The 20,218-nt window shown below is 36.4% G+C and overlaps 2 protein-coding genes across 5 annotated transcripts in view; both read left to right on the top strand.

Moving 5' to 3' along the window:
• Positions 1–2,454: 2,454 nt before the first annotated feature.
• On the top strand, positions 2,455–9,830 carry LOC103155728 (disintegrin and metalloproteinase domain-containing protein 11-like). Its single transcript, XM_016663775.1, has 4 exons — positions 2,455–3,140; positions 3,256–3,398; positions 9,331–9,407; positions 9,704–9,830. Exons 1-4 carry the CDS (start codon positions 3,083–3,085, stop codon positions 9,828–9,830), a joined length of 405 nt encoding a protein of 134 aa, XP_016519261.1. The 5' UTR covers positions 2,455–3,082.
• A 6,173-nt stretch (positions 9,831–16,003) lies between these two features.
• adam11 (ADAM metallopeptidase domain 11) overlaps positions 16,004–20,218 on the top strand; it is a 34,650-nt gene continuing 30,435 nt past the window's right edge. For 2 of the 4 annotated variants that reach the window (XM_007577514.2, XM_007577512.2), the window contains exons 1-2: positions 16,004–16,439; positions 16,552–16,697. In XM_007577514.2, the coding sequence (XP_007577576.1) occupies positions 16,382–16,439; positions 16,552–16,697 (204 nt within the window). In that variant the 5' untranslated portion in view covers positions 16,004–16,381. The remainder of the gene's footprint in view (positions 16,440–16,551; positions 16,698–20,218) is intronic. The other 2 variants (XM_016663776.1, XM_007577513.2) reach the window with 2 other exon arrangements.

The following is a 20,218-nucleotide window of genomic DNA, read 5'->3' as shown; positions in this document are numbered from 1 at the left end:
GCGATAAATCAATTTTATCAATTAATCGAATTTTTGGTTTTGAAAACTTTATTTTTGGAAAATAAAGTATTATTAGGGTCACTATAAGAAAACAAAAATAATAAAATTACAAGAATAATATTGTACAAGACTGAAGTAGAAATAATACAAGAAAAAAGTCGTAGTATTACCAAAATGGTCATAAAATTGATTAATTTATTCTGAAATTATTACATTATTCTCATAATATTGAGTTTAATCTGGAAATTTTATGTCTATTATATTTCAACTGTATTCTCAAATATGACTTTATTCTTGAAACTTTATTCTTTAAATTTTGACTATCGCTACAACTTTGTTTTTGTAATATTACGAATTAATTCTCATAGTGTTACAATTTTATTGTATTATTTTGACTTTATTTTTGTACAACTTTACTCTCGAAATATTTACTTTAGTCTTGAAATATAACTACTGTACAATTACAACTTTATTCTTGTATTATTTAAACTTTATTATCATAATATTGCAGCTTTAATCTCGTAATATTATGAATTTATTCTCAAAATTCTGACATTCTCGTAACTTTATTTTATTTTTAATCTTAATATGGCCCTAATACTCATCACACTTTTTTAAATTAATGTATTTTTATTACTATTAAAAATAAATTAAGATCGTAAATCGGTTCTCTGACGATAAAAAGTCCAATTTTCTTGTTAATATCGCGCAGCCCTTTCTTCCTGGTTCTCTCTGCGGTTTGGACCCTGATGTGAGGTTCGGTTTGTTTTGCTGACTGCGGTCCGTTCAGTATTTCTGTCCGGGAACACGCGGCGGTTTGGAGAAGTTAATGAGGCCGCTTTCTGAAAGGGCAGGCAGGCTTTACTCAATTACTGTAAGTGCTGCGCCTGGATCCGGTCCCACATGTCCAACAGGCGAGGCGTTCATACGGCTGACGACACAAACTGTCAGATTAACGTCTGAAGGTGGGCCAGAAGTTATTTCACAGTAATGTGCTGGATTTTTTATTTTTTAGTTTAGCTGTTCTCCAGGAGAAATCTAATTTAAAAGTTGTACAGTGTCTTTTTTACAATAAATGTTTTTAGTCACAAAGGCGTTTATTTGCCCTTCATCTAAGTCAGTGCTTCTCAATTCCAGGCCTCAGGCCCCCCTGCTCTGCATGTTTTAGATGTGCCTCTATTCTAGAACAGCTGATTCACATGATTGCATGCCCATCAAGTACTGCAGAAGCCTGTTAATCACCCACAGATTCAATCCAGGTGTGTAGCAGAAGGGAAACGCCTAAACCATGCAGGGCAGGGGGGCCTGAGGACCGGAATTGAGAAACACTGATCTAAGTAAATGCTGACGCTTGTTGGAGAGAAGCGGGAGGTGAAAGGAAGGGCAGCTGCAGGTCGATGCGTCCTGTTGGTTCATCGGACCAACTTCCTGCTGGCATGAACAATATTTGGTATTTAATCCCCATTTTCTACGTCCAGAGTCCATAACTTTCCAGATCTGAAGGGGTGAGAATTTATCTGAAAAAATTATCATATGGATTTTGATTTATTGTCTCAATAAATTTCATTTAATGTTAAATCAAAAAACAAGGTATTATCAAAAATTTAATTCTTATTATTTTCGCCACTATCAAATATCAGTAAATTCGAGTTAGGTACATTTACAAGAGTAATCTTTTTGGAAAAAACTTTTTGTAGTACTTTTACTACTCTGTACTTTTTAATTTTACTTGAGGAAATGCTTGAAGAAATTTTATTGTATTTTCTAGAACATACATGTATCAGCAGCATATGCCCAGTGTAAAATTTTAATGCAAAAGTCAAAAATGTACCAGTAAAACCTCAGAAATTTTGAGACTAATCTCAAAATTTTATTTTTTTTCCCAAGATTTTCCCAGAACGGCAAATATCTCAACTGATCAAACTCAGGAATTTCCACGTTTTATAGAAAATTTCTGCGATTAGTCTCAAAATTCCAGATTTTTTTCCAAGTAAAATTTTGATTTTCCAAACTCATAAATTTTCTTGTTTTTTGGCCTTAACACGTGTTGCAAAATGTAAAATTTTATTGCAAAAGTGAAAGTCGAAAATACAAGAGTAAACACTAAACTTCTCTCAAAGAAACTTGGGAATTTTTTAAATTTTTATTCTAGCAAATTTTAGACTTATGAAACTGAGGAATTTCCTTGTTTTTCTTTGAAAATTCTGAAATTAATGTAAAACATCCTGACTTTTATTTCCATGCTAAATTTCTACTTTTCAAACTCAGAAATGTTCTTGTTTTTTCTAGAAAATTTCTGAGATTGATTTTAAAATTAGAATTTTTTTTTCACCGAATTTTCAAGCAGTTAAACTCAGAAATGTCTTTGCTTTTTCTAGAAATGTTCTGATATTAATTTAAAATGTTGACATTTTTTCCACCAAATGTTCAACAGATCGAACTCAGAAATTTCCAAGTTTTTTTCTAGAAAATTTCAGAAATTAATCTCAATTTCAAATTTTCAACTTATACTGAGAAATTACCTCTTTTTTATATAATTTTTGTGATCAATCTCAATATTTGTTAGCTTTTTGGCGGACATTTTTTACTCTTCCTTTTTCTCTACTGATATTCAGATTGGCGTACCCTCTCCTCCTCTGGTTGCCATGGTAACTTGGTGCTTTTGTTTTGGTGAATCGGTTCATCCGGGATGTTCTGGCAAAGCCAACCTTTCTGTCAATCATGTTTAGGTGATTGTAGTTTCAGACCCATCAGGGCTCATCTCCCCACGTAGGGAGGGGGTGGGGGAGCACGTAAAGCCCCACGTGCTGCGTCTCTCCACGCTCCTCGCGCGGACTCCTGCTCTCTCTTAGCAGCCGACACACGCGCGTAAAGCCAGACAGGTGCGTTTTTAGGAAACCCCATCCGCGTGTTTTCACCCCGCGCACCGTGGGGACGGTCTCTGCGAAATGCGGGCGTCGCGTTTAAGAGAAGAGGAAAGCCGCTGTCGTGTTCAGCATCAGTCCCGCTGCGCTCCTCTCGGCTCCTGGAGGGTCATCTAACGGCGCAGCTCCGAGGAAATCACTGGGACTATGTGAGCATCATGATCCCTGTGAGATGCCTGCTGTTCGCCGCAGTCTTTGCGAGGTACGCCGAGACAGGTAAAAACGTGGATTTATTTTATTTACCCACCATTTTTGCACATACATCTAATTAAAAACGGAGATAAATGGGGTGTTTGGGGCAGTTTTTCATTTTGGTTTGTCCTCCAAGCAGGTGTGGGGGAATGGGTGAGGTTGCCCTCTGCAGAGGAGGTCGTCCAACCCAAGCGGCTCTTGCAACAGATCCACTCAGAGGAGGAGCTGCTGCACGGTCACCTGGACACCCGGGTCAGAAACCTGCCAGATGGCATTCAGCAGGTCAGCTTTAGACTCATATATGTTTTAACACCCCCACTTTTCATGCAGTTTTGCTCAAAAGCAGTACAACCAGTCTGAATGTGCAGTGAAACTGATGTGAGCGCATACATCTATGTAAACAAAAAATAATTTGTGGTTTTGAGCGCACATTCCTGTGTATGGAACAACTATTGTGCCAAAAGTACATGAAATTGGATCTGTTTTTCACATGCAAAGGACGTTGAGACACAAACAACTGTGTTCATAAATGAACCACACCATTATTTTCATTTAATCAGTGCATTTTGTTGATGAAAACACAACCAAGAAATCAATGTTCTCCAGGAAGTGGCAGAAATTACAAAGCAAAACTGCAGGATTAAAAAAAGACATAAGAGAACATGCTACACTTGAATTTTGTAGGGTAATATTAGGGTTGCATCGATATAAAAATTTGGATCGATATCCGATATTAATATAGATGTTTTGGACAATATTATATATATGTCTCTACTTTTTTGACATTTTTACAAAAAGGCAACAAGTTGGAAATAAATATTGGTTGTTAATACTGGCCCAGTTTTGTTTATGGTGCCAATACCGATGTGTTACAAATTTACTGATATCGCTCTATATTGATATTGATGCCAATATATCCGATATATCATGCATCCATACCAATAATATGTAGTTAAGCATACAAATATCCTTACTTTGTGCATTTCAGGTAACAGAAAAGAAGATGTGTACATTTCCTTCTGATGTTGAAATTTAATGAAAATTAAAATAAAAACATAATTTTCAACTTAATAACAACAAAAAAACAATATTTTAACTTACCACTGGTGTGATTCTGTCATGGAATATTAATTTATTTCATGAAAAAAAACATTTATTATTACATTTATATTGCGGACATTAGTTTATTCTTTGCCATGTTAAACCAGAGTTATTCAGATGTTCCATGAATACATAGAAAGAATTAAAAATGCTCCTTTTCTGTGTTTTTACAAATGAAACAGAAGTTTTTGTTTGGCATAATTGGTCTAATTATGACTCTGCAAGTAAGAACAGTGGAATTTGCTAATTGTTCCCAGGATTTATCACATATTCCTGTCTGTTTTATTCCCTGAAACAGTAAAAGACAATTTTCACTAATAGATATTTTACGACTCTTTGTGTGCTACATGCTTAGTGAGATGCATATAATCAAAAGTAGTTATGATTTTATACCAAATGTGTGAGCATCAAATCCAGTGCAGACTTCCTGGAAAAACAGTAAAAACTGCCTATAATTTTTCACTGAATCACAAATTGAGACTCGGATCCCCAACTTGGCTTCATCAGCCGCATGTTGTCTGCAGCAGTAATGAATTTACTCTGCGCAAGCCACAGAGGTCGGCCATCTCCATTAAAGGGGCACGAAATAAACCTTAGCAAAGTCACAGAAAACTTTTTCTTTTCCGCCTGTGGTGTGCCATGCTGCTCTCAGAAAAAGTTACCACTGTTTTCTACTTACACAAATAATAAGGATGCAACAAGTTGTCAATTAATGAGTTAATCTAAAGTTGATTCAATCGACTAACAATTAGCTGCCATTTGTCTTAAAAACCTGAGTTTTTAGATTTTTTCATAACATAAAGGGCAATTTTTTTCCATAATATGCTAAAAAAAGATTTCTGAATTATTTTGTGTCATCTGTATTAAATACTGGAAGGAATGTTAAAACGTCACTCCATAAGTGCATTTACGTCCGCAAAATCAACCGTGTTAAATTGAATCACGTCTTCCCCCGCCCCCATCACGTTGAAATTTTTCTGTTATGCCCTCTGCCTTTTCTCATCACATCGCAGCAAATCAGTTATTTCTGGTCAAGAATCTCGGCTGAATGAGCGATACGAAGGCGATAACTTAAGGAGCTTCTCCAGTGATTATATTTTGCAACCGTTTCTCTTTCTGTTTCGGGATAACCGCCATCTTGTTTCCAACTGGCTCCTGTAAAGATGACCGGTGGTGCCCTCTGCTGCATGGCGGCCAAACTGCAACACTGAACGAAGGTCTCTAAAACAAACGTTATAGAAACTAATTTTAAAATAAAGAAACATTAATCAACAATTAATCATAAGTTGTTTAACTATTTGCATCCCTAACAAATAACACATGTAAACAAACGAGTAAAGAACAGTCTACTGCGATGGTGCATTAGGTTCATCGTAGGAAGGAAAAAATTAGTACATTTCTGCCAAAAACTCGGAAATTTTGAGATCAATCTCAGAAATATTCTAGAGAAAGTCTGGACATTTCTGAGCTTCAAAACTTGGAAACTTTTAACTTTGAAGTTCAGAAAATTAAAAAAAAAATTTTTGGAAATTTTTTGGTTTTTTTTCTTACAAATTTTCATCTTTTCAGACTTCCAGATTCTTTCTGGAAAACTTTAATTTAAAGTTTAAAGTTTAATCTCAAAATTTCAGAGTTTTCTTTAGCAGAAATTCACAAATTTTTCTTCTGTCTTCAGTGACCCTATACGCTGTTGCAGCCTACATATGCTGCTTTGTAAACTGCAATGAAAAGCGACACTCTGTTTTGGCTCTCTCTCTCTCTCTCTCTCTCTCCAACCACACCTCCTGCATGAGAAAAAAGAAAAACTCAGCCCACCTCCACTTCAATCTCTTGCTACTTTCCACCCTGTCAGATTATATTTCACACCTCTACCTGTTGTCTCCTGTTACCTTTCCTTTCCCCACTGTCGGCGTCGCAGGTCTGACCTTGAGCTGCCCTCTGCAGTCAGCATGTTGTCTCATGACTTTGTTGATGAAACTAAAGAACACCTCACATGTGAATTTAAATGAAGGTGCCAAATAGTAAAACATTTTTGACTCTGTTTTTGTTGTAGTTTTCATGTGAAGTCTCAAACGTTGGGGAATTTGATTGAAGAATCTGGATAAGTTTGTATATTTCTTAATACATCCATGATGCTTTTTTCTGCTTTGGATTCATTGTAAATATAGAACCCAGATATTTGAAAAATTAAAAACAAATTCATTGTTTTCATCCAGACAACATATATTTATTGAAAACCTGGCAAATGCTATTACAAAAAGTAAATGAATGCAGCTAACGATTATTTTAGTGATCAATTATTCTGACCATTAATCAGTTTAAATAAAACTGTCACATTCTACAGATACTCACTGCATGTAGGCCATCCTGACAGCGTATGGCTATCTGATAGAACACCGGTGGAAACGCGGTCTCTCCGAAACAGAGCCGAGCCGAGCTGGGCCGAGCCGGGTTGTTGAAGTAGAGCCGGTGGAAAAGGGGCATTGGTGATTAATCGGTTACTAAATTAGTTGACGATTATTTCAATAATCGATTAATCTCTATTAAACCTATTAATCATTTCAGCCCTACTTGGCATTAATGATAATACTCCTCCCAACTCAACATTTACACTCCCATGGGAAAATGGATGCAAGCAGATATGCAATTATACCACTGTACATCTTTGAAAAGCAGAAGTAGAGCCTCCTATACAACCAATAAGAATGCAGCAAGTCAACAACAAAACGCATCTCTTTGGCAGCAGCCATTGGACAACCATACAGCGGTAAAACCAGCTGACCAAACATGCTTGAGCTAGTTTGGGTTGCTAGGCGACGGGCTGGGGTTGCTAGGTAACAGGTGGTTGGCTAGCTGCTGTTCTGAAGCAGAGTTTTAATCTGGAAAGAGAGAGCGATCGCTGTTGGACATCTTTCCTCATCAGTGTTTGTCGTGAATCCTCAAAAAAATCAGATTTTATCCATTTCCTTCACTCCTCCACACTCACTTTTTTTTTCTCACATCCCTAGTCACCTTTTTTTTCTTTCTTTTGACAGCGTGAAATATTTGACAAATTGGTGAGTCGTTGGAGTGAGTTTTTATTTGGGATCAATGCCGTCCTGAGATTCATGGTTTTGAATCTTAAAGGTTTCTGCTCTGCTGCACATAACAGGAATAATTCTTACTTTTTACAAATTCTCCACATTTTTGTGAATATCTTTTAATTCATCCTAGCTCCTCTCTGTCCTGTACATACATACTGTCCATATATTGTCTTTTTTGATTTATAAGACACTCTGGTAGCCATTTGTAAGATTTTGTGGATCATAGTGTAAACAAAAACAGTAATTTATTCAAACTATTCCAACAACATTGCCCATAAACAGTAATAATAAACTAAATTTAAAGATATTCCAAAAATCCCCATTTACATTGAGGTAAATATTTATTTCTCCAAAACAGTGACATTTATTTAGTAGAATAAGTGTTGCATATTTATTTACCTCTTTAACAAACACACCATCCCTACTGTGAGGCACGGTGGTGGCAGCATAATGCTGTAGGTCCAGGAAGGTAAAAATTAATATTAACACTAAACACTAAATTTTCTTTATTTTGAAGAAATTTTTATTAATTTATTTACATAGCAACAATTCACAAAACCAAAAATGCAAATTGTTTAGTCTAAAAAGCCAAATTTTGTTGTTCTTGATAGATTTTTAAAAGCAAAATAAAAAAAAGTTTAAAACATACAAGAGAGTGAATATTTTGTTAATAGGTAATGTATATGAGTATGTAAGCAAAATAAATACACAAAGTTTTCACACTCCTTTATTTTTGAGGGTCATTTGTGTGAATTTTGTCCCACAATGCAGAGCAAAAAATGTCGTGATAAAATAACTCCAGCTGTTCTACTTATTCCAGTCCTGGTTCTCCTACAGTCAGGAAATAATTACTCAATTCCCCGGTGACGGAGGAATATCGCTCTAATTTTAATGTTTCTGATGAACAGAGAGAAACAGAAAATTACTGAAGAGTAAAAAAAAAACATTTTACAGTTTAAAACTAAATCATCTCAATCAAGTTAACCACCAAAATTCATTAAACTGAACATAAAAAAATAGCTTGTGATTTTTATCACACTTCAGACTGTTGCTTTACCAAAAGAAAAACACACAATTTCTCTTTTTTGGTCAGAGGCTGAACAAAATCATGCCAAAAACTATTAATCTGTAAGAGAGCAAACCTGCAAAAATCAAATATTTTTCTTCCAGACGCCACAGATCGTCATCAAGTTCAACAATATTTTGTTTATAAAGCATCAGGTAAAACCGAAACCAGACATCCAAAGAAATCATAGTTCTTCCTTTAACATTTTATCTAGAACTGCTAGCAATAATTTTTTATTAAAATATATATTTTTATTCTTGTGCTTCAATAAACAGAGTAGTTTAGTTCATTTTTGGATCCATGAAACAATATTTCTGGATTTACTTTGGTGCTATAGAAGCACTCATCTGTTTTTTTAAATTAATTAATTATGTTAAATTTAATTAATAACCACTTAAAAATTCATTTAACTTTTAAATTATATCATGGGTGTCCAAAGTGTGGCCTGCGGGCCATTTGTGACCCTTCAAATGTATTTGTTCGGCCGCTGCCCGCCGGCTAACAATGGTAAAAAATTTGGTCAACAATTAATGACCCAAAAAGTCTTGAAACTGTCGGGTTAAGGCAAAAGTCTGAAGCCTTTTTGTGTTGTGAATCTTTAATGATGTAAAAATTTAATAAAATTTTGCTTATTGTTGAGCAGTTAAAACTAAAATAAATAAATACATAAAATAGAAAGCCTTTATTTCGATACAAAAAGTGTTCCATACCATTTAGGAAAAAAAATAACAAAACTAACAATAGACAAACTTTTGCATTTTTAATTTAATTAATTTTAAGTTTAAAAAATAGTTAAAATTTACAAATTTACTGAATTAAATCAAACTTATTAATTAATTTCTTTTATTTTTACTGAATTAAATCAAACGTTTTAATTATTTATTTATTTATTTTTTACTGAATTAAACGTTTAAATGAATTTTTCTTGATTTTTTCCGTTTATTGTTGTTATTTTCTCTCCTAGCCCATCCATTTGGCCCAGAGCAGCTTCCTGGTCGAGGCATTTGGCACATCCTTCACCCTTGACCTGGAGCTGAACCAGTAAGTAAACTGGGCCTGTGACCCATCTGATCGTATCCTTACAGCCGTCTCTTACAGATTTGTTATTTTTCTGCTTTACACTCCCCCACACTCTGTACATCCTCTGTTTCTGGAGCTGCAGGCGACACAACACTTCTAATGTCATAAATAAAAGCTTATAAGAGGTTTTTAAATCTATTAGAATAAATAGATTCTAATATTTATTCTGGACTAAAAAAAGCCCAGAGTAATCATTAAATTTAACTGAGTAACGACAGCAGTGTTTTATAACCGTTTAATTTACCTTTACTTTACAGCAACCTCCTGTCTACAGACTACGTGGAGCGTCACTTTGACAACCGGGAGCTGTCACAAAATACGGTAAGGTTATATAAATATGTGTATTATGGAACTATGTGTTACCATGTGGCGTCTATAAAATGACAAACTACTTAAATTACTTATTTTTTAGGTAGCTGTATGACTGTGTCTGCATGACATGGTGTTCATAGTGCCACAAACAGAAACACTGCTCTTAAAAACATTCCCATTTGAAATGGGTTTCTTCAGGACGACACTTAGAAGTGGCATAATTTAACGCCTTGAAATTGGGCCTCTGTCTCTTTAAGAACTCCTGCTCTTTACGAAACTCCGCCTTCAGGAAGTCATCGCAACATGGCTGCTGGAACAACCTTTAACAACCTCTTTACCAGCGTTTCACAGAGAAGTAGCTCGTAAAGTTAAATTTGTAAACTGCAGCTCTGAGGAGGAGCTGCGTCTAGAAGGCGGGGCTAAGTCCACCCAGGCGTTTTCAATGGTTGCCGTGGAGATTAAATAACTTCTCAAACATGCATGAATGAATCAAAGCAACACTCCAGGTTTGTTTTTGATGAGGGAATAACATTACAACATGAAGTAAAGCATAAAAACGTTGATTTTAATCGATACTGCCCCTTTAAATCAATGACATCCTGGAGGCCTGTTGTTGGCACTCAGCCTGCAGCGTTTTCACCACTAATGGCTTCGTGTTTTCCTCCGTTTTCTTCATCTCTAAATCAACACCGTAACATCATATCTGCTGTATCTGTACTTGAAAAATGGCTCTTAGTTGCTCAGATTGCAAGTGGAAGATATTAAGCTACGATCTGGTATCGACTTTTGCACCTGGTTTCTTGTCAGCTTTATTTATCACAACCGTTATTTGTTTATTGCTCTTCCTGTCAATTTTAGGTTGAGTTTTAGAGTCCAGGCTTATGAAAATGAGAGCATATCAAAGGATTAGTAATTTCAAATACTAGAGAAGCTGATTAACTTAAAGAAAATGAAACATGCATCATAAAAGTAATTTAGTTATAGTTATTTAAAGGAGTTACTAGACATGCTGAAAATTGTGGCATTGGATTTCTGCAAAAATATAAAATCTTACCAAGTATCTTTGGTCTAGTTTCTAGTGAAATAAGGCAAAACAAACTTACAAGTAAGTTTTCAGCAGGAAATTATAGCTAATATTGTTTATAAAGTATTTGTTCCACATCATGTAATAAGTGAAATAATCTGACAGTGCTTTTTAAAATAAAAAATAAGGAATTATTTATCTAAAACAAACTTCTATTTAATGCTGAAAAGCTACTTGTAAGTTAGTTTCGTCTTATTTTAAGTTTAGAAAGATATTTTCACTAGAAACTAGACCAAAAATCCTTGTATAATACTCTGTTGTTTATTTGGAAAGCCACCATTGTTCTTTATGCCTTAATTATCCAAATTTTGCAACAAAAGCAGCTCATATGCAACATGTAGACTAAAAAATTAGATAAAAATCCTTTATTTCTGCAGGTGACAGGGGAGTTTTTATTGCACTCAAGGCCAAAAACAATTAAATTATTAAATGCTTTTGCATTTCTGAAGTAGCTGGATGCTTTTCTTTTAAGCTTGAACTCATGTGGCGTTTTATTTTCTCCAGCCTTAAGAAATGGCATTGAATAGCAGCTTTTTGGTACAGTTTTAGAGGCACTTATGGGTCTGGCTCTGTCTGCCTTTATCCATGCATCAGATTAAAATAAATCCCATTATTTATTCCCATCAGAGATTTTCAGCTTTCTCTACAAGCGTCTCATTTATGCCTTGTCCTCTGCTGTATTTTAATCTCCAGTCTTGTTTTCTCGCTCGTCTCTCTGTCGCCCTTTTCTGCTGAAAGAGCCACCTGACCAATCAGTGAGCGGTTGCCATGGCAGCCAGCAGTCAGGAGCAGAACCACTCTGGGTCTATTTTGTTTCAATCATCCGTCACCCAGAGTTGTTTTTTTTCCAGGGGGAAGAAAAGTCTTAATTTATTTATTTTTTCTGTTTGTATTCGGGTGTTTGGACCAAAATTGCAACGTTTGTTACATTTTCAGCTGCTGCGGTTTGCTTTCACACTGCACTTTGTCAAATGAACCAAAGTATAAAGACAACCTGTTCCCCTCCTCGCCTGTGGTGGCGCTGCACCAAGAACCGCTGAAGGAAATGACACTCTAAGAAAGACTTCTTTCTTCATGAAATGTAAACAAAAATGGAGCATAGTCATATTTTAGTGGTTGTAGGATCTTCGCTTTGTGTTTGGTAAAAGATGGAACCATTTCTTTCTTGGGTTTGTTTCGGTTGTATTTACCCAGAATGCCATGCACTCTAGTCCACTTCCTGCTTTAGGAGCTGTCTCCAGTCCGCTTGGCATTCACATTTGCATTTGAACCGCACCAGCGTTCACTTTTATTAAACCGAGACTTTTTAGGCGGACCAGAGTTTCTTTTTTGTCCGGATCAGAGGTCGATTGCACATTCACATTTCCCCAAACGAACCGAACTTTCTAGACAAATTAACTAGAGTTCAATTAACACAAACTTAACCTGACCAGTGGAAATTTGAGCAATACCCAAAACCCAACAGACATTTTCTTAAATGAATGAATGTTACTTCAAATCAGATAAAACTGGAACATTATGGAAATGTTACAAACCGTCCTGATTGCAGTGGTTGTTTTCTTTCTTAGGATACAGACCTGAAGTTACAGGTAGTTTTTGCTTTTTAAGTCGTTTCTTTTTCTTCTAAAGCTTCATCTGTCTGTTGTAACCATTCGTCTGGTCCTCTGAGAGCATTAATGCTGAGTGCAGGCTTTCAGTGCACTCTAACTTCTCTAATTCTGTTAGTTGTCAGCTTCAATCCTCTTATTTCTGAAGATTATAACTGTTGCTGTCCCTTTCTGAGTTCAAGCTATTTCGTCACTCTCTTCAAATGTTGTTCTGCTCGTGTTTTGTTGATGATATTTTACCTTTTATGCATAATTTTGTATGCATGGGGCTTATTTACATGAGTGAGTGGCCATTATTTGTAGTGCACACATAACCTTTGTGAAAAGCCCTTTAAGTTCTTCAGTCAGTGTGTGTCTGCTGTGTCAGGCAATTTGATTTCCTCCATTTAGCCTCGTAATCCTACCTTTTATTTATTTATTATCCTGCCCTGTGCTAAGTGCTATGAGCTCTCTCTCTGTCTTGTATGACTAATGAAAGTATTTTCTTTCCTCCGAGAAGTAGTGGTGCGTCTATGTCTGAAGGTTTAAGAAAATAAAAGTACTGAGATCCACATATGCTTACAGTTTAGGCTGAAAATGTAGGATGAGGCTTTGGTTGGTTTTAAAAAGTTACAGTAAAGTCCTTTTTATTTTGTTTTTCACTGTGTAGTGGAGTGTCGACCTGCAAATAACAATATAATGTCAGACTTTAAATATAAATCTGATATTTTAAATGCTGAAGTCAGTCAGATTTTCTCAAATAGGTTGAAATGCAAGTGAAAATAATTTGAATTTGTGGACAAGTCTTCATGAAATCGGTTGACCAGCCGCTCTATTTGTTGGATCTGTTCAGTTGCTTGTAGCTCTTTGAAGGTTGTTGGTGCCAGACAGACTGGTCTGACTATTTCAGGAACTGGTGATCTGCTGGGATTTTCACACACAACCATCTCTCAGGTTTGCAGAGTGGTGCGAAAAACGGAGAGCGTGAGCAGCTGTTGTACGCAGGGAAATGTCTTGTTGATGGTCATAGGAGAATGGAGGTTACCAGTTTACAAAGTGATAATAAAAGCCAACAGAAGCTAAAATAACCACTTTTTGCAACCAAGACATGTGAAATATCATTTCTAAATGCAGAGCAGGGTGAACCTTAAAGCAGCTAAGTGCCACTCCTGTCAGCTTGAAGCAAAAACTGGAACTACAATTTACAAAAACTTACAAACATTTTAAAATGAAACACGAGAAAGTTGTTGCTTGGTCCAACAATTCTTAATTTCAGCTACAGGCGACCTACCAATGATTCAGTCTTCTAGCGATGGTGTAATTTGGAGTAGGTTTGAATCTCTGAACTGTTCAAAATATGTTCATTACATTTTTTGAACAAAGTCAGTCTGCCTATTTTGAGCTCCTTTCAGAATGAGCTGTTTTAAGGCATCTTGTCACTTTAAATCCAGATAATCCCGTACTGGCCACGCCTCCCAAATCAATGCTTACACTTGGCATTGAAAAAGCTACAAAGAATGTATGCAACCATACATCTGTGAAAAGCAGAAGTAGAGCCTCCTGCACAACCAACAAGACTGCAGCAAATGGTTTCACTTATCTTTTCCAGCAGCCATTGTACAGTGAATACAGTGGTGAAACCAGATGAAGAAATGTGATTATTTATATTAAGCTTTTCTAAAACGTAATTTAAATAATCAGAAACTTATGGAAGCCCAAACTCTTCTCAGTAAGTTAAACTTTACCTCATAAGCAGACACCTTTGTTATAATTTTTTTAATGTTATTTTTTTAAACAGACCCTTGTAACAGATTGTGTTTTTGCACATTTGTTAAGAAAATAGTGTTTGTATAAACTAAAATGTACACTATTTTGTTTCACCCATTTATGTATAAATGTATTTAACTTTTTTTTTTTTAACTTTAGCTATGTTACTTTGTGGATTTGCAAAACGTTAACGCCAATATTGCCAATGTTTGGAGTTATTTTGTATGATTTATGGATAAGTATTCCTTTATTGTTTTTTCTTTAATGTAAAATAACATTACTCATTGTGTTAAAAATGTTATTTGTTCAAAATAAAGTACATTTAAAACAATGTTGTGGAGCTCCGGTTGGGTTGCTAGGTGACGGGTTGGGTTCCACTGGGGTTGCTAGGCAACGGCGCAGCGCCAGTTGAATGTGACGTTACATTCCGGAAGTTTTTGAAACAATTTTTCAGACCCCAAAAAACATGAACTTATTGCCAAAACACAACTGAGTGGGTTTTTAAGTCGCTTGTCCTGTTTTTAGAAGCTGTAGAAACCCAAGTGGAAGAATATAAAAACCTGCTAAATGCTAATTTTGTATAACAGGTCCCCTTTATTTCCATATTGTAACCATTTTCTGATGACTGTTTCTGTCAGGAGATGGTAGTAACTGCTACGGTCCCCAGATATCACTCCAACAGAGCGTTTTCGGGATGTGGTTGAACAGAGGAATTGTGTCGTAGCCAAAAGATTTGCCAAAACTGCCTGTTTAGTGTCAACTGGAGTCTGTACAATGAAGAATAAAGAAAGTTCTGGAAGCAAAAAGCAGGACCAGCCCAAAACTAGCAGCACCTTAGAAAAATATCAGGACATATTTGCTGCTTTAATTTTTTTATATCATTATCTGAGCTGACTCCGGTGACTTACTGAGGTTCATTACAAACAACTGAAACTGACACATGGAAAGATGAGTGTATACTATTACATTCCCAGTTTCCAAGAATCCACAAACATATGCGAGTGTAATAATATTCCTCCACTTTAAGCTTCTTAAAACTGTAAAAACATGCATGAATTTATTGAGTGGCATCACAGAGCGTCCCTACAGATTGTCGTAATCTGAGCATATCTGCACGCCGAGTGCAGAGACGGCTCTGAAACACTATATTGAAAACATGATCGTCCAGTTGGAGCCCTGCAGGGGATTATGAATAATCAAGTGATAGAATCTGGAGGCGACGGTTTTACCTCTCTCCACTTCAGCCAAACTGAAATGTCAACCCAGACCGTCGCTCACACGGTCGCAGTTTACTGGAAACTTAAATATTAATCAGCCAAAACAGAAATGGTTTCAAGTGAGTGGATATGCTTTTAAATTTTGCTTTTTAGGTCGCATTTTCTTTTAAATATTTTAGATATGCTAAATTAGCTAGCAAACAGGTGAATCTTTCTGCAGAAAAACATGCATCGGTGTGCCTTAGCATTTTAAACAATTTAACTGGTTTCAAGGCTTCGTTTTGACAAAAAAGGCGATTCCTAAAGGGGTTGAAGTAAAACTTGTTAGCAAAAAAACAAATTTACTTTATTTTTAGACTTTTTGTTTAAGCATTAAACGCTACATCTGAGTCCGGTTGCCAAATCCGTTTTTGCCCCTTTTTTGTACCCACATGTTTCCATTTCATCTCAACCTACTTTCATGTTGTTTCCACAAACTAAAACTTAATGTAATTACAAAACACTTCAGTTAATATTTANTCCTCTGGTTGCCATGGTAACTTGGTGCTTTTGTTTTGGTGAATCAGTTCATCCGGGATGTTCTGGCAAAGCCAACCTTTCTGTCAATCATGTTTAGGTGATTGTAGTTTCAGACCCATCAGGGCTCATCTCCCCACGTAGGGAGGGGGTGGGGGAGCACGTAAAGCCCCACGTGCTGCGTCTCTCCACGCTCCTCGCGCGGACTCCTGCTCTCTCTTAGCAGCCGACACACGCGCGTAAAGCCAGACAGGTGCGTTTTTAGGAAACCCCATCCGCGTGTTTTCACCCCGCGCACCGTGGGGACGGTCTCTGCGAAATGCGGGCGTCGCGTTTAAGAGAAGAGGAAAGCCGCTGTCGTGTTCAGCATCAGTCCCGCTGCGCTCCTCTCGGCTCCTGGCGGGTCATCTAACGGCGCAGCTCCGAGGAAATCACTGGGACTATGTGAGCATCATGATCCCTGTGAGATGCCTGCTGTTCGCCGCAGTCTTTGCGAGGTACGCCGAGACAGGTAAAAACGTGGATTTATTTTATTTACCCACCATTTTTGCACATGCATCTAATTAAAAACGGAGATAAATGGGGTGTTTGGGGCAGTTTTTCATTTTGGTTTGTCCTCCAAGCAGGTGTGGGGGAATGGGTGAGGTTGCCCTCTGCAGAGGAGGTCGTCCAACCCAAGCGGCTCTTGCAACAGATCCACTCAGAGGAGGAGCTGCTGCACGGTCACCTGGACACCCGGGTCAGAAACCTGCCAGATGGCATTCAGCAGGTCAGCTTTAGACTCATATATGTTTTAACACCCCCACTTTTCATGCAGTTTTGCTCAAAAGCAGTACAACCAGTCTGAATGTGCAGTGAAACTGATGTGAGCGCATACATCTATGTAAACAAAAAATAATTTGTGGTTTTGAGCGCACATTCCTGTGTATGGAACAACTATTGTGCCAAAAGTACATGAAATTGGATCTGTTTTTCACATGCAAAGGACGTTGAGACACAAACAACTGTGTTCATAAATGAACCACACCATTATTTTCATTTAATCAGCGCATTTTGTTGATGAAAACACAACCAAGAAATCAATGTTCTCCAGGAAGTGGCAGAAATTACAAAGCAAAACTGCAGGATTAAAAAAAGACATAAGAGAACATGCTACACTTGAATTTTGTAGGGTAATATTAGGGTTGCATCGATATAAAAATTTGGATCGATATCCAATATTAATATAGATGTTTTGGACAATATTATATATATGTCTCTACTTTTTTGACATTTTTACAAAAAGGCAACAAGTTGGAAATAAATATTGGTTGTTAATACTGGCCCAGTTTTGTTTATGGTGCCAATACCGATGTGTTACAAATTTACTGATATCGCTCTATATTGATATTGATGCCAATATATCCGATATATCATGCATCCATACCAATAATATGTAGTTAAGCATACAAATATCCTTACTTTGTGCATTTCAGGTAACAGAAAAGAAGATGTGTACATTTCCTTCTGATGTTGAAATTTAATGAAAATTAAAATAAAAACATAATTTTCAACTTAATAACAACAAAAAAACAATATTTTAACTTACCACTGGTGTGATTCTGTCATGGAATATTAATTTATTTCATGAAAAAAAACATTTATTATTACATTTATATTGCGGACATTAGTTTATTCTTTGCCATGTTAAACCAGAGTTATTCAGATGTTCCATGAATACATAGAAAGAATTAAAAATGCTCCTTTTCTGTGTTTTTACAAATGAAACAGAAGTTTTTGTTTGGCATAATTGGTCTAATTATGACTCTGCAAGTAAGAACAGTGGAATTTGCTAATTGTTCCCAGGATTTATCACATATTCCTGTCTGTTTTATTCCCTGAAACAGTAAAAGACAATTTTCACTAATAGATATTTTACGACTCTTTGTGTGCTACATGCTTAGTGAGATGCATATAATCAAAAGTAGTTATGATTTTATACCAAATGTGTGAGCATCAAATCCAGTGCAGACTTCCTGGAAAAACAGTAAAAACTGCCTATAATTTTTCACTGAATCACAAATTGAGACTCGGATCCCCAACTTGGCTTCATCAGCCGCATGTTGTCTGCAGCAGTAATGAATTTACTCTGCGCAAGCCACAGAGGTCGGCCATCTCCATTAAAGGGGCACGAAATAAACCTTAGCAAAGTCACAGAAAACTTTTTCTTTTCCGCCTGTGGTGTGCCATGCTGCTCTCAGAAAAAGTTACCACTGTTTTCTACTTACACAAATAATAAGGATGCAACAAGTTGTCAATTAATGAGTTAATCTAAAGTTGATTCAATCGACTAACAATTAGCTGCCATTTGTCTTAAAAACCTGAGTTTTTAGATTTTTTCATAACATAAAGGGCAATTTTTTTCCATAATATGCTAAAAAAAGATTTCTGAATTATTTTGTGTCATCTGTATTAAATACTGGAAGGAATGTTAAAACGTCACTCCATAAGTGCATTTACGTCCGCAAAATCAACCGTGTTAAATTGAATCACGTCTTCCCCCGCCCCCATCACGTTGAAATTTTTCTGTTATGCCCTCTGCCTTTTCTCATCACATCGCAGCAAATCAGTTATTTCTGGTCAAGAATCTCGGCTGAATGAGCGATACGAAGGCGATAACTTAAGGAGCTTCTCCAGTGATTATATTTTGCAACCGTTTCTCTTTCTGTTTCGGGATAACCGCCATCTTGTTTCCAACTGGCTCCTGTAAAGATGACCGGTGGTGCCCTCTGCTGCATGGCGGCCAAACTGCAACACTGAACGAAGGTCTCTAAAACAAACGTTATAGAAACTAATTTTAAAATAAAGAAACATTAATCAACAATTAATCATAAGTTGTTTAACTATTTGCATCCCTAACAAATAACACATGTAAACAAACGAGTAAAGAACAGTCTACTGCGATGGTGCATTAGGTTCATCGTAGGAAGGAAAAAATTAGTACATTTCTGCCAAAAACTCGGAAATTTTGAGATCAATCTCAGAAATATTCTAGAGAAAGTCTGGACATTTCTGAGCTTCAAAACTTGGAAACTTTTAACTTTGAAGTTCAGAAAATTAAAAAAAAAATTTTTGGAAATTTTTTGGTTTTTTTTCTTACAAATTTTCATCTTTTCAGACTTCCAGATTCTTTCTGGAAAACTTTAATTTAAAGTTTAAAGTTTAATCTCAAAATTTCAGAGTTTTCTTTAGCAGAAATTCACAAATTTTTCTTCTGTCTTCAGTGACCCTATACGCTGTTGCAGCCTACATATGCTGCTTTGTAAACTGCAATGAAAAGCGACACTCTGTTTTGGCTCTCTCTCTCTCTCTCTCTCTCTCCAACCACACCTCCTGCATGAGAAAAAAGAAAAACTCAGCCCACCTCCACTTCAATCTCTTGCTACTTTCCACCCTGTCAGATTATATTTCACACCTCTACCTGTTGTCTCCTGTTACCTTTCCTTTCCCCACTGTCGGCGTCGCAGGTCTGACCTTGAGCTGCCCTCTGCAGTCAGCATGTTGTCTCATGACTTTGTTGATGAAACTAAAGAACACCTCACATGTGAATTTAAATGAAGGTGCCAAATAGTAAAACATTTTTGACTCTGTTTTTGTTGTAGTTTTCATGTGAAGTCTCAAACGTTGGGGAATTTGATTGAAGAATCTGGATAAGTTTGTATATTTCTTAATACATCCATGATGCTTTTTTCTGCTTTGGATTCATTGTAAATATAGAACCCAGATATTTGAAAAATTAAAAACAAATTCATTGTTTTCATCCAGACAACATATATTTATTGAAAACCTGGCAAATGCTATTACAAAAAGTAAATGAATGCAGCTAACGATTATTTTAGTGATCAATTATTCTGACCATTAATCAGTTTAAATAAAACTGTCACATTCTACAGATACTCACTGCATGTAGGCCATCCTGACAGCGTATGGCTATCTGATAGAACACCGGTGGAAACGCGGTCTCTCCGAAACAGAGCCGAGCCGAGCTGGGCCGAGCCGGGTTGTTGAAGTAGAGCCGGTGGAAAAGGGGCATTGGTGATTAATCGGTTACTAAATTAGTTGACGATTATTTCAATAATCGATTAATCTCTATTAAACCTATTAATCATTTCAGCCCTACTTGGCATTAATGATAATACTCCTCCCAACTCAACATTTACACTCCCATGGGAAAATGGATGCAAGCAGATATGCAATTATACCACTGTACATCTTTGAAAAGCAGAAGTAGAGCCTCCTATACAACCAATA

This window comes from Poecilia formosa, unplaced genomic scaffold (genome assembly GCF_000485575.1).
Source record: "Poecilia formosa unplaced genomic scaffold, Poecilia_formosa-5.1.2 Scaffold444, whole genome shotgun sequence".
Taxonomy (NCBI): domain Eukaryota; kingdom Metazoa; phylum Chordata; class Actinopteri; order Cyprinodontiformes; family Poeciliidae; genus Poecilia; species Poecilia formosa.
Note: the sequence above shows the minus strand (reverse complement) of the source record. Positions and strands in the feature narration are given on the sequence as shown.

Excerpts from the sequence above, each read along its gene's own strand:
- LOC103155728 (XM_016663775.1), top strand. The coding sequence starts at position 3,083 with ATGATCCCTGTGAGATGCCTGCTGTTCGCCGCAGTCTTTGCGAGGTAC. Across the intron at positions 3,141-3,255 it reads TGCGAGGTACGCCGAGACAG|GTGTGGGGGAATGGGTGAGG; the intron begins GTAAAAACGTGG and ends TCCTCCAAGCAG. Across the intron at positions 9,408-9,703 it reads CTTGACCTGGAGCTGAACCA|CAACCTCCTGTCTACAGACT; the intron begins GTAAGTAAACTG and ends TTTACTTTACAG.